The sequence below is a fragment of the Durio zibethinus genome, chromosome 4 (genome assembly GCF_047325235.1).
Source record: "Durio zibethinus cultivar Kanyao isolate XHJ-2024 chromosome 4, ASM4732523v1, whole genome shotgun sequence".
NCBI lineage: Eukaryota > Viridiplantae > Streptophyta > Magnoliopsida > Malvales > Malvaceae > Durio > Durio zibethinus.
In genome coordinates, this window is record NC_143165.1 from 15,437,961 (window position 1) to 15,452,813 (window position 14,853).

Genomic DNA, 14,853 nt, shown 5'->3' on the forward strand with positions numbered 1-14,853 from the left:
TTTAATTTTTTAATTAAATATACCCAATTATGATGTTTAACTAGATATCAAGTCATAATTGTTTAATTAAAATATAAAACAAAATTAATTATGACATTTGAAAGAGCTAAATGTCTTATTTACTTTTGTAAATATATTAAAAAAATATATACCAAATGAGATGTTTATTCAAACAAATACCTTATTTGCTTTTATAAAAATTATAAAAGATCGTCTATAAAATAAAACATTTATAATAAAAAAAACACACTTTATTTGAATAGATAAAATAAGGTATTTGTAGGAAAAAAAACTCTTTAATTATATCTATTAAAGTGTTAGTAGGAAGAAATGCTTTAATTGATATCAATTAAGGCATCTATAATGTAATATCTTTCATTACATATGAATATCACATGACAAATATTACAACTCCTAATTATGTTGTTAAAAAGAACATGTAACAACTATTAAATAACAAAAATAAAGAAGACTTTAAATAATGTTGGAAATCTAATATTTTCTCCATAATCAAACTACTCTAAACCAAACATGAAAAACAAATATTCACCATCAAAATTTCAAAAAAAAAAAAATTGTAGATTCCCCTAAATGCACTCTTAAAGCTTTCCTTTAAGCCCTAACAAATTAAGCCGCCCTCAATCCGAAAACACACTTGCCGAAAAAATTAAAAAAAAAAACGCAAAGCAAAAGCACAATGAATTTATATAATGTAAACAAAAAGAAGTTTTAGATACAATTCTCTCTTTATTCCTTTTTTCAACAATAATGTCCCGTGAAACTATAATTTTTCCTCTCTTGCCACTTGTTGATTGCAGGCTCTCATGCCATGAAAAAAGCAAAACAAAATGAGAAAGGAAAAGAAAAAAGATTAACTCAAACAATGAATACATATTCTCCCCACAAAACAGTCAAAAGTTGGGGGTGATGAGCAATCCAATCCTTTTTTGATTCACCTCATTTTCACCTCAATAATGAGTGCTGATGGCAAAAGCAAAAGAAAACAACTTTGAGTGGAGGAAGCTGCCCATATGAAAACATAATTGCACTTGCCTTCTATATCCAGCCATCCATCCATCTTTTCGCAACCTAAAAATTCCACCACATCTTCTTATTCCTATTCTTCTATGTAAATCAAAGTTGTACTCATAAATCGTATATATTTACATATACATGAAGCTGTTTCTTCACCATTTTTATTTGGTTGATCAAATAGACATAATAATCAAAGCAGGGTTCATGGCTATGGTATGATGAAATAAGACATATATATAAGCTTGTTTTGGGTGGGGCTGTACTCCTGGCGGCGTCGGCACAGAACAGGTGCACTGCTCTAGTCTGCTCTTGCTATGTACCATCAGGGAATCTGGATAGCAAAGGTGAAGAAATAAACAACAGAAGCAATAGCAGTAGCAGCGGCAGCAACATCAAGAGGAGGTCTGGTGTGGGAAAGAATATTAAAGATGGGGTCATGGAAGAAGTTGGTAATAATGAGGAATTACAATTAGGCCAAGACAGGATCAGGAATGGTGGTAGCAGCAACAGTAGATGCAGTAATAGTGGGACTAATGGACCTCACAACATTGAACTAATTCCAACTCGCAAGAGTAATCTCAAGAAAACAACTAGTACAATAGTAGATCTGGGGAATCTCTTAACGACAGAAAGGAGAAAAGTAAGTTGGCCAGATGCTCATGGAAAAGACATTGCTCATGTCCAGGAGTTTGAGCCAAGGTAATATTATCTATTTACATATCCACCTACAACTCCAATTCAAATCTAAGATAGACAAGGGTTAATTCTTTTTAAAGGAATCTCATTAACATGGGTAAATGTTGAATATGTCTGAGCTCCCTTTTCATGGGTAAGTTCAGGGCTAAACCAACTTACTTTCTTATATATATATATATATATATATATATATATATATATATTGAAATTTGAATCTAAATCTGCTAAAAATTACTGCATGATTCAATTGATCAATTAAAGCTCCGGCTTCCAATTTTTTGTATTTCTGACTCCTTGCTTTTTCTTTTTCTTTTTTTCTTTTTATCATAAAAGTGTGTCAGATGATGGAGAGCTCGAGGGAGTTAGGAACTCTTGCGTTTGTGCTATTCAATGAAGCAACATTCCTTGATACTGATAGGTAAACCCCTTCTATAAATATAAAGAAATTTCACAAATTTCACCTACAAAACTTCTTATAAGTTTTATCCTCACAAATGCAACATGAATCAAAATGCAATACCCCACATCTGATTAACTATAACAAATTAGTGATCTACTATTTATTCAAAGAAATGTGAATTTAGAATTTAATTTAATTGATTCATATAATTACTATTAAAAAATAACATTTGAAAAAAAAAATAGAGATGCATTGCCGACAGTTTTGTGTAAGTAGCTAGATTCTTTTATGGTTAAGGAATGCACGAAAAATGATTTTTACTGCATAATTAGTGCCCACAAGAGTCTTCATTGTTCAATCAATGTCTTTAAATATGAGGCATGGGGAGAGAAGGCAGGGCCCCCTCTCCAGTTAGGATTTTAATTGGATTTTTGATCGTTTCCTTACCCCACCCTCAAAGTAAAACAAAAGCAAATTGGTCACAAATATTGCAGAACAGGTGCATATGTTTCTTCTTGCTTTTAGGTGCATGTGTTATTGATTGGGGGCCCCTTGCCCTTGGTAAGTGAATCTAGTGACCGAATGAGCTCAAAATCATAGGGGAAAAACTGCACGCCAAGAAGCTGATAAATTTTTCAAAATTTTTTCTTTATTTTCCATCAAAAAATCTTCTATTAACCTTGAAATCCTTTGAAAGCCTGACTGTTCTAGTTGCTATGTTTGATCTTGACATGTAGTGCCAATGAAGCAGGCTTGGAACTGAAATATTCCCAGAAAATTCCAAGTTTACAATTTGAACAAGCTGGTCATAACCAACTTGACACTATTATGGAATTTGCGTATCCTTGTAAGTAGACTTAATAATAATTTAAAATGTAAAATAGAAACATGATATAAATAAAAATAAGAAAATGATATAATTTAAAATTTTATTAAAAATTATATATAAATTTAACAAAATAAAAAAATAAAATTGTTATTTTTATATCAATATAAATTATAACATATAGTTATTTAAATAAAATATCAGACAAATACATAAATAATTAATATTTTACGCTATTCAAATTCACAGAGAAAAAAAGACAAGTCATCGAAATCTTTGCTCATTACCACAATCATAGCATAAATGCACACGCCCCTGTAGCATCAACACAAAACATGATTGCTAAGATGCTTTGTATTTGATTGAATTGTTTGTCACTTTACTTTTTATAAAGAAATATTAAACTAATTAACTTGTCTTCGTATAAACTTGGAGGCGGATTTTCAAAAACTTGGGATTCATCAAATTTTGGATTAGTTACAAAACAGTATTGAAAAAGTTTTAGGCCCTGTTTGATTCATGAAATTTAAGATTTTTTAGAGAATGATATTAGAAAAAGAGTCAATTTTTTATAAGGAGTGATTTTTCCAATTATGAAAATGTTAGATTCTTATATTTGGTTTATGAAATTTTAGATTACATAATAAAGGGTTTTTACTATAATATCTTTCATTAAATATGAATATCACATGACAAATATTACAACTCCTAATTATGTTATTAAAAAGAACATGTAACAACTATTAAATAACAAAAATAAAGAAGATTTTCATTTTTTTTCATTACTAAAAATAAGTTCATATATTATGAACAAAAAAAAACAAAATATAATAAAGGACACATGACGTTTTTATTATATAAACGCCATAATAAATAACAAACACGATGTTTTTATCATTATAAACATAATATTTGATAAAAAAAAAAAAAAAGGCACAACATTTTGGTTTTGTAAACATAGTTTTTGAACAAAAACATTTTTGGCATTACAAATGCAATGTTTGACAAATAAACAAGCACAACATTTAAGTTTAATACACACAGTCTTTGAACAAACATGAAGTTTCTACTATTATAAACGCAATGTTTGACAAATTATAAAAAAGTTTTATTTAACAAGCATGACATTTTTGCTATTATAAATGTAGTGTTTGATATTTTGTATACACTTTTTTCCCTAAATCTGTAAACAAGTCTCTCTTATCTTCATCAATGCATCGCTCGACATTTTTCTTTATGTCTAAATGACCACTATACTATCAAATCGCTATAGCAATTGTTGTCGTCATCGATATTGTTTTTGTATCAAGTAACAAATCAATTCTCATTATTGCTTATTTTATTAAACAAAGCAAATATTAAGGTATTTGAAGTATATTTCTTTTCCATTTCATATTTGTTTGTAGAGATAAATTGATATAATGGATTCTAAAGAACATATGTCTACTTCAACTAAATATGAAAAAGAACATGTATCATTAACCCATCTGGTTGACACATCATTTGAAAAAAAATAAGTTAAGGGATGATTTAAGTTGCTTCAAGCAACTGGGATAAAAATACATGTTTAGTTCAATACCAATAACCAACTTGTCTTAATAGTGGGTCGAAGATGGCTAGCCCTCTTAGATGTTTCATCCGAGAGATGATATCCATTAACTACAATAGTTGGAGGAACGTTCTAGCAAAGCAAAATAACCAAATTTGAGAATCAATTGTGGTAAGTTATATTAATCAAATAAAAGTTATTACTTTTTTTATGTCTTTTGCTTATAGAATGCAATTACACTACATTATTCCAATGTATTATTTTATTCTTTATAGGAATGTTTTAACATACCATTGAGTATAAAATGATTGTATTACAATTTGCTAGTCTAAAATTTAAAGATTTTATAGGCAGATTAACTAAAAAATATATACTACCTAAATCTAATAATTCTAAACTTTTAGCTTATCCCCTAACCATATATTTAATTATAATTAGTGACGTAGAATGGATAAAATTTATTTCAATTTAGTTATCAGATAAATTCGATATATGCATAGCAATCTTTTTCATGGACATGTAATGGTATCTTTAAGCACTCTGTCATCTTCTGTAGAACCTGCCCATTCTAGTACAATATAAATGAATTGCATGTCTAGTGTACAAACACCAAGAGCATTTTTAGCAATTTCATTTTTCCTAATCCTATACCTAGGCCTGTCAACTGAGCCTACATTCACCTTTATATAAGTTCCATCTAAAGCACCCAAACAATCATAAATCTAACAACTCTAATTAATAAATTATACAAATTTAAGATTTATTAATATTTATTTAGTGCAAGCAATAATTATACACCTTTATATAAGTTCCATCTAAAGCACCCAAACAATCCTAAATCTAACAACTCTAATTAATAAATTATACAAATTTAAGATTTATTAATATTTATTTAGTACAAGCAATAATTAATGCATTACTTTAAACCATTTTCATCTATTATCTGTTGATTTCTCTGCTATCAATTCTGGTTTTTTAAACAACAGGGAATGCAACAGTCTCAAAGTAAAATTCAATGCAACATACTAATTTTCTCTCTAGATTTGCCTACTTGATATTTCATAATCTTATTTTTTGTATGATGGGCAATGATGTAAAGGAAAATAATAATCATTTCTTTTATTAAGATATATCTATATGTCTTTAATCATTCTTATGTTTGAAGTAATTGATATAATTTTACAAAAGTTACCCTATCCAATCTATAATTATTCACACTCTGTATATCACTCTAAAAAACCATCTTGTTTAAATTCAATGACATAATCTAAAGCCTATTAAGAGTTTCATCAGTATAAATGATTCTACATCTTTTTTTAAGTTTTATAGCAATTAATGTCACAGCAACAATAAGTAATAGTTGAAACATACTCTCTATTTGGTTCATTTGCAAAATAAGCATTGTTACCATTTGCATCTTCTTTCTTATTGATAAACGAGTCATAACTAGTTATAAGAAAAAATTTTGTTAATGTTGAAAACATATTTCAAAAACAATAATGTGCATTTGGTAGATTGAAATCTAAGCCATATCCAATGAATAACAAATAGCAAGAACACATATGATAGATTAACAATTTTTAAATTACGATCTACCCTAGATCTAATAATATAACAAGAAGACATCTGATGTAAACAAATAATACAAAACAAATCATACAAAACAAAAAGTAGACTAACCATATAATAATAAAGATGAGCGAAAATGATTTGAATGAAGATGAAATCATAAAGCTAGAAGGTGATGTTGTATGAAACAGAAAGGGTACAATTTTGGGTTTAACTAAAGCTCTATTACGTTGTTTAAAAAAAATATGGTTGATATCGTGTTTATTTGTTAGTTTATTTTGTTTTTTTTTTCTATTATCAACGATGTTTTTAAACTAAAAAATATGGTCATTGCCAATTACTACATTTTCAAGTGATCAATTACTATAATTTATTATCAATAACTGCATTTTCATAATAAAAAATGTAGTTCTTAATATATATCTATAACAATCATGTTCATATATCAAAAAATGTTATGTTTTTATCTATTACTACATTTGCATACAAAGAAACATCATTGATATTAAAAATATCAAATTTATGTTGTTATTATTTTAAAATATCAACTATGTTTCATATGTTAAAAATATAGTGTTTCTGAAATTAAAAAACATGATCATTGCCATTTACTACGTTTCTAGGTGAAAAATTACTATGATTTATTAATGATTACGTTTCTATAACAAGAAACGTGGTTATTGATATAGATAAAATTTTAGGCTAAATGCGTAATTAAGAATCTAACATTTGCGTGTTTTTTCAATTAAGGATATCAACTTTAATTTGGTTCAATTTAGGATTTAATGTTTTCGAATGTCTTTAAATAAGGACTAAGTTACAATTATGGCCTAGATGCACCTTTAAATCCACTTTTCGTTTACATTTTTTGTTAAAGCTATTAAATCCAATCCAAAAAAAATATAAAATACTTTGATAGCAAAATACTATTTATAATAAAACAATAAAAACATGAAATACCCAATATCTAAAACCAAATCTATTGATAATAACAAACTCAAAACCAAATGAGTTCTTCAAGCATTCTCTCTTCAAGGTTACTATGCTTTCGCAAAGTTTTTTCAATTATTTGGTTTAAGGTTAAAGATTTCTCTCTCTCTTTTCTAGTGACTTTGTTTTTGAATGTTGTTTTTGGGTTTTTGTTTCTTACATTTTCAATTCAACAAAGGGTGAGTCGAGCTATAGGTGTTTGCATTTGAAATCTTATAAAATCATTATAATTAGTTATCCTATCGAATTTGATTATGAAAGAGAAATCATCATCTATCATTGCAATTTGAAGACACCCACGTGGACTTCATGGGTAACCTCAAACCTTAATAGAAGATTTCATGGATGTTAATAATACCTAGTAATAATCTTTTATATTTTTGTGAAAGGACAATATATTATTGACTAGGCTAAATGTGACGATGAAAATTTTCATGTTGATTATAAAAACTGTACGTGATTTTCATTAATGATATGACCTAAGATTTTATGATAGAGTAAGGCAAATCATTAATGAACTGAGAAAGAGAAAAATGTTGTTGTATGATCAAGTCAAAAAATTAAAGAATGAAGTGTCAAATTTGAAGAAAAATATTATGGATTGTGTTGAAACTTAGGTTATTAAAGAAAGTTTTTCATTAAAGAGAGAAATTAGTATGTTAAGGTTGAAATTGAAAGATAAAGATGGTGGAAAGAGATGAAAATTGGTTCTATCAATATTTGTTACTTTTAGGTTTTGTTTATTTATTTTCAATTAAAAAAAATAGGAAGGGAAAATTTGTATGCTTGGTTTAGATATGTAAATCATGATTATAGATATGAATCATGATTATAGATATGAATCATGATTTCAGTTTTTAAGAATGAATTGTATAATGGATGTTTTAATGAATGAAAAATATTCTTCTTCCTACAATGGATGTTTGGTTTGAATTGTAAAATTGATGTTTTAAAAATAATTAGAACATTCATTCATTTAAGCAAATAGAAGGTATGGATGTTTTGTAACATAGATGTTCTGTAACATTTTCATTCATTTCAGCAACATAGATGTTTTGTAACATAAATGATGAGAATATTTATTCATTTCAGCAACATAGATGTTCTAAACAGTAAAGGTACTTAATTTACATTAATAATATGTTATGTAAAATATTAAATAAAAAAGCATAAAACAGTTATACAACCAACTTAAAATAATACTGTTTAAATATTTTATTTTCCCTTTGTTCATTTTTAATTTGAAACTTGAAGTTGACTCTCTTAAGTAGAAACCACATCATCAACAATCTTTCTCTTGGTCTTGCTTGTCTGACCCCCAATTCATATTAGTTTTTGATTTGGCAACCCAAGTTATAACATCAAAAAATAGTTAAAAAACTTCTACAAACTTAATCCTTAATTACTAAAGTAACTAAAAATGTATAAAACATAATAATAACACTTGAATTTAAGATTTGTCTCCTTGTTTGGAGGTTTGTATACAATCCACCCCTTTCAATGGCTTTTTTCTTCATTTTGGAATAAGCTAATGAACGTTTATTATTTTTCCTCCGCCTTATACTATTAGTTGAAATAGCTCTCTTTCCAATGAGGGTTGAATCATATCTAGCCTTTAATAATGGGCTTCCACTTTCTCCACTAGTCATGCCATTAAGACTTTTTTTTAAATCTACAAAACATCTTCCACGAACTCTAGCAAACTTGGACTAATTTTCACACCAATAGCACTAACACTACTTATTTGGGCTAATTTGCTTAATAGTTCACAACCATGTTCAAAAACATATACAAATGCATACCCAAAGCCTAAAACAGAGGCAGAGACATAAGCAAAAACAAAGGTAGAAGCAAAGGCATTTGATTATTTTCATTTCTACTAACAACATAAAACAACTCAAACTTTGTTAAGGCTTTTAGAAAACAACCATCAAGCCTTAAAAATAGTCTGCAACCACTCTGATAACCATTTTTAAGGGCAATAAAACATATGTAATATCTTTCAAAGATAGGTAGAGATTTTGGCATTTGCTTATGCACTTGCATCTTTATAATGTTACCAGAACTAGTCTCTTTGATTGCATATGCATAATCTCATAAGTGGGTAAACTCTTCCTTATAAATGCTAACCACCTTATCAGCCACATTTTTTTATCATGTTTATTTTTTCTCAATTTCATATTCATTCTTAACCGCTTCTTATATCTCTGAATTTTTATAAAAAGGTTTTTCATAAACTTCTTATTACACAATTTGTTAGCTCAAAAACTTGAAATAAACCAAGATGAGAGTGAATTGGTTATAATAAAATTTTTAAAATCAATACTTAATAAGCATAAATTCTGTAAACCAATTTATCTAAGCAAATAAATACAATAAATAAAAGTAAACAAGAGAAAGAGATAGAGAATTGGACATCAAGATTTATAGAGGTTTGATTCTTTCTTTAAGCACCTACATCCTCTCCCTTAGCCTCTCTTACCAAATAGTTCAATCCACTACGTGTTGAAAGATACAACCTAGCTTCTCAAAGCTTTACACAATCAACACCACAAACTCTTAAGGATTATCCTCTCTCTTAAGCTCACAATCTCATAATACAAAGTTTTTGAAGTGTTTTGTAAACTTAAAAAACCTCTCTAAGGTTAGGTGTTTGCTAACTTGAAGTACACAATAGTATTGACAAAAAAATTTAGAGAAAAACTTATATAAGTAGGATTTTCTGCACTTTTCTCCCTTTAAATTGCTTTTAATGCTTGAACAAGATGGTTGGTGAATAACAATAAGTTTTCTTAGCTTTTCTTGCTCTTATTCTATAGTGGAAGGCTTTATTTATAGGTAAGAAGAAGTTGAGAGCCGTTGCCTTACATTTAATACTTCAAACTTGTAAAAATATCAGACAAAATATATCTATTGGGGCCTTTTTAGGCATTATGGGATCGATCCCCTCTTTTAAAGGATCGATTGGATCAGTTAAGAGAAGGCCCAAAATTATGTGTGAAAAGCTCTACCTGATCGATTAGGTAATGCACCTAATCGATCCATTCATTGGGTGATCGATCCCCTATATAGGGGGTCGATCTTTTTTCTAGATTTTTGAATAAAGAGAACATTCTGTATGAATAACTGATCGATCCCTTTAAGGGAGGGATCAATCTCATGCCTAGGTGATTGATCCCCTATATGGGGGGATCAATCCCTTTTTTGGAATTTTAGACGATGAGAGTATTGTGTGAAAAAGTGATTGATCCCTATAAGGGAGGGATAGATCAGGTAAGCTTGAAACCCTAACTAGTCGATCCCTACAGAGAGGAGATCGATTGGTTTTTATCAAAATCTTACAAATTTAGCTTCTAAAAGAAAAATAGATTGATCTCTTTAGCTAGGGGATCAATCTGGTAAGGGAAGAGATCGGTCCCTTTCCTTAGAGGATCGATCTCTTTTATCAAAATGTGCCTTAATCTACTTTGTTTTGAGAAGTTACCTTGTTTTAGTTCCTAAATGAATTTTGGCAAGATAAAAGGCTAGAAAAATGTTCAATTTAAGATTAGGAAAGATTGATTCAAGTTAGGCAAATTTTTGTTTTGTCAAATCAAAACTTTTAATCAATTCAAAGCCAACAATCTTTCTCTTTTTGAAATGACAAAATCAAGTAAAAAATTTGCTTAAAAACATTTTTCCATTTGAAAAATAAGCTCCCCTAAATAATAATATAGCTCTTCCTGAATTTAAGCATAAATTTTAAAGTTACTAAAAACAAAACCAATATCAATATCATCAAGTAGAAATTTGTTCATACCATCAATATCATCAAGATCATCAATGAAAATTTTCATACCGTTATCTCTCCCATTTTTGTCATAGCAAAAAGGATAAAGTTAATCAAAGTGAGATAACAATCAATTCAAAGCCACACCAACTCCATATGACAACTTAAGTTCATACCAATCTCAATGTCAAGCAATATACCAATCATCAAACAATATATCAATTTTACAAGCCACAAATGTCACAAGTCATATCATAATGAAGATGAAAGATAGATTTCATTAATATAAACATCACATACAAAAGTTTTGATAACAAACCACAATGGAAAGTGTTTTTAAAGACAGATTTATAACATAAAAAGATGTGGGAAAACATATGAGGAATGACACTAGGAAGGATCATTGAGGAGGAGTGAAGAATGAAAAGATTGATGAGGATAAGGAGAATGAGGAAAATGCTACCCCATGTGCTATTGTGCAACCCACACTTGTTCAATGTCAGGTCTCACTTGACAAACTTGAAAAACTAGCTCATTTTGAAATTTTTTTATGTTTTCCAATCGAGTGTTTATAATCTTAACCATTGAATACAAACTGTTCATTTGAAGCATAAGCATTTTTAAGGCTCTTTGGGTATCAAATGGTGGAGTAGAAGGCTCCTCTTGAGGTTCAAGAATATCTAAAATTTCATGCTCTTTTTTCTCTTCTTGTGCAACCCCGATATTAGTTTTTCTAACCCATAAGCCTGTTGTATTTTGAACATATCCCATACTGTGTAAAGTAGAAGCACCAAGAACACTAAATGGATTATTGAACACCATCTATTTATTCTTCTAGTATTAACATCCAATTTCCTCAAAAAATTACTAATGGTAAACCTATATGCCAAGGTGTAGTCTTTATTTTGCACTACCTTCATCATATCATTGAAAATGAAATGCACTAAATTTGGTTTTTGTTGATGCTTGATCTATATATCCACCAGTAATCTTACTTCATAATGGTTGAGTATTGAATACCAAAAGGTACCAACATATGAGTGACAATAAGATGTAACAACCTATCATACATTGATAATCTAGAAACTTGAGTAGGAATAACTTACAAATTATTATTTCTAAATATATCTTGAGCTAGTTCCACCATATCACACCTTGTATTAGTTTCTCCCTCATCATCTAGCATGAATGCTTCAACTAACAACTACTTTGTAACTATAATTTCTTTTTCTCATCACTTATGTTCTAAATCTATCAAGATAGTATCTATTTGACCCTTTCATTTCAATATAACTAGCATTACTATAAAACACATTCACTAGATTCTCAAATAAAAGTCCATTCATGCACAAGTAATTTATCCATCCAAATCTCTCAAAAGCATGTAAGTAAAAAAATTCTATAGATTGTAAGAATTTAAGTGAAATTATCCTTCCATGCTTGACTTCTCTATAAGCAAAATGTGTCTCGTATATTTCCTTTGCATCTGGATTGACAAAATTTTAATTGAAGGAAGGCCTTATTAATGAGCTAAAAGCCTCGCTTAGGGGATTTTTCTTTTTTTCAGCACTTACTTTAGTCTTTGAAGCCATGAAAATTATAAGATAATAGAGATAGGTAAGTTTATGTGAAATTGATGAGAGAATTGGTAATTGTAGGTGATAAGGAGTAAAATATGTTTGAGATAGGCAAGAAGGATGAGTAAATGTGATAATTTCAAAAGGGGATCAATTTACTAGAGTGAAAAGAAGAATTGGAGATTTTTAAGTGATTTGATGAATTTTAAGGAAGATTTTTGCAAGAAATCAAGTAGAAATGAAGTAATTTTCAAAAGATTTTGTTAAGAGGGATCAATTTTAATTGAAAAATGAGTGAGAGCTCCTAGAGTTTGAAGAGAGTATGTTTAGGGAAGAAGAAAAATAGGTAAAGGGGTTGAAATGATCGACTAAAAGAGAAGGGACCTGATTTTATCAAGTCAAAATGGTGCGTGTGGTGCCCATTATACATGACCCAATCGATCGGTTATGAAGGGAGATCGATCAGGTATTGGTTTGTATTAGATTGATTAATCAATTATGTAGGGAGATTGATCGATTCTTCATGTTTTCAACTAAGTTTGGCCATTGGATGGAGAGCCGATCGATCTTGTCTAAGAGGGATTGATTGGTTCCTCTATGTTTTCCCCTGAATTTGGCTATGGGAGAAATAACCAATCGATCTAGTCTAAAGGGGATTGATTGGTTTTTGTTGTAGCAATTTTTTTTTTTAAGATTTAAAAACCATGCAACATGAACATTCAAACATGCATCATACAATCATTCACAAGCTTAAAAATATATATATTTAGATAAATACACATTTGATCAATCAAGATTGCAACATTCATTATATCATCAAGAAATTCATTTCAATGAGCATTCATCATGCCAAGTTCACCTCTAATTGCATAAAATCTATGCTTGCCAAGAAGTTTTATGAAAATATCAGTTAATTGATGCAAGGTATCAACATATACAAGCATAATATCACTTTTTTGAACATGATCTCTAACAAAATGATGCCTAATTTCAATATGTTTGGTTCTAGAATGTTGAATTGGATTTTTGGTGAGATTGATGGCACTAGTATTGTCACATTTAATGAGAATATGATCCATGGTAATTCCAAAATCTTCCAATTGTTGCTTAATCCACAAAACTTGAGCACAATAACTACTGGCTGTTACATATTCTACTTCGATTATGGATTGAGCAACACTATTTTGTTTCTTAAAGAACCATGATATGAGCATATTTTCAAACAATTGACAAGTACCAGAAGTGCTCTTTCTATCAATTTTACAACCACCAAATTTCATATCGGAATAAGCATGTAAAGCAAAAAATGAAGCTTTTGGATACCATAATCCTAAATTAGTGGTATCTTTAAGGTATCTAAAAATTCTTTTAACAGCAGATAAATGTAATTCTTTAAGTGATGATTAAAATCTAGCACATAAACATACACTAAACATTATATCTAATCTACTTACAGTAAGATATAGCAATGAACCAATCATAAACCTATATAATTTAAAGTCAACACATTTAACTCCTTCATCTTTGTCAAGTTTTGTAAAAGTGCTCATAAGTGTTGTGCAAGGCTTTGATTCTTCCAGTCTAAACCTTATAAGCAAATTCTTGATGTATTTAGCTTGATTGATGAAGGTGTCATCTTTTGTTTGCTTTACTTGTAATCCCAAGAAGAATGTGAGTTCTCCCATCATACTCATTTCAAATTCACCTTGCATGGTCTTAACAAATTCTTGACAAAAAACTTCATTTGTAACACCAAATATGATATCATTAATATAAACTTATACTATGAGAATGTCTTTCATTTTGTTTTAATAAAAAGTGTAGTATCAACCTTCCCTCTATTAAAATCATTTTCAATTAAAAATTTTGACAATCTTTCACATCAAGCTCTAAGAGCGTGTTTTAAACCATATAAAGCTTTCGTCAATTTATAAACATGATTTGGAAATTTTGGATTTTCAAAATCGAAAGGTTGCTTTACATACACTTCTTTATTTATAAAATCATTTAGAAATGCATTCTTGACATCTATTTGAAAAAGTTTAAAATTTTTGAAACATGTAAATGCAAGCAACATTCTAATGGCTTATAACCTTGCAACCGGGGCATAAGTTTCATCATAATCAATTCTTTTCTCTTAACTATACCCTTGAGCTACCAATCTAGCTTTGTTTCTAATAACATTCCCATGCTTATCCATTTTATTCTTAAAAACCCATTTGGTACTTATAGTAGGATGATCACTAGGCCTAGTTACAAGATTCCACACTTAGCTTCATTCAAATTGGTTTAATTCTTCTTGCATGGCCAATATCCAATGATCATCTCCTAAGGATTCATCTATATTCTTGGTTTCAATATGAGATAAGAAAGTAACATAATTACATACATTATAAGAAGATCTAGTTCTTACCCCTTGAGTTAGATTACCAATAATTTCAC

At 29.0% G+C, this 14,853-nt stretch overlaps 1 protein-coding gene across 2 annotated transcripts; it reads left to right on the forward strand.

The window, feature by feature from the left end:
- Positions 1 to 431: 431 nt before the first annotated feature.
- Positions 432 to 14,652, forward strand: LOC111288016 (uncharacterized). Of its 2 annotated transcripts, XM_089759763.1 has the most exons (3): positions 432 to 1,734; positions 2,065 to 2,149; positions 2,869 to 14,652. In XM_089759763.1, the coding sequence occupies exons 1-2, from the start codon at positions 1,472 to 1,474 to the stop codon at positions 2,123 to 2,125; spliced, it is 324 nt and encodes a 107-aa protein (XP_089615889.1). In that variant the 5' UTR covers positions 432 to 1,471; the 3' UTR covers positions 2,126 to 2,149; positions 2,869 to 14,652. The 2 variants fall into 2 exon arrangements, with proteins under 2 accessions (XP_089615889.1, XP_022734491.1); XM_022878756.2 differs by having other exon boundaries at positions 438 to 1,734; positions 2,065 to 14,647.
- Positions 14,653 to 14,853: the final 201 nt, after the last annotated feature.

Excerpts from the sequence above, each read along its gene's own strand:
- LOC111288016 (XM_089759763.1), top strand. The coding sequence starts at position 1,472 with ATGGAAGAAGTTGGTAATAATGAGGAATTACAATTAGGCCAAGACAGG. Across the intron at positions 1,735-2,064 it reads GTCCAGGAGTTTGAGCCAAG|TGTGTCAGATGATGGAGAGC; the intron begins GTAATATTATCT and ends TTATCATAAAAG.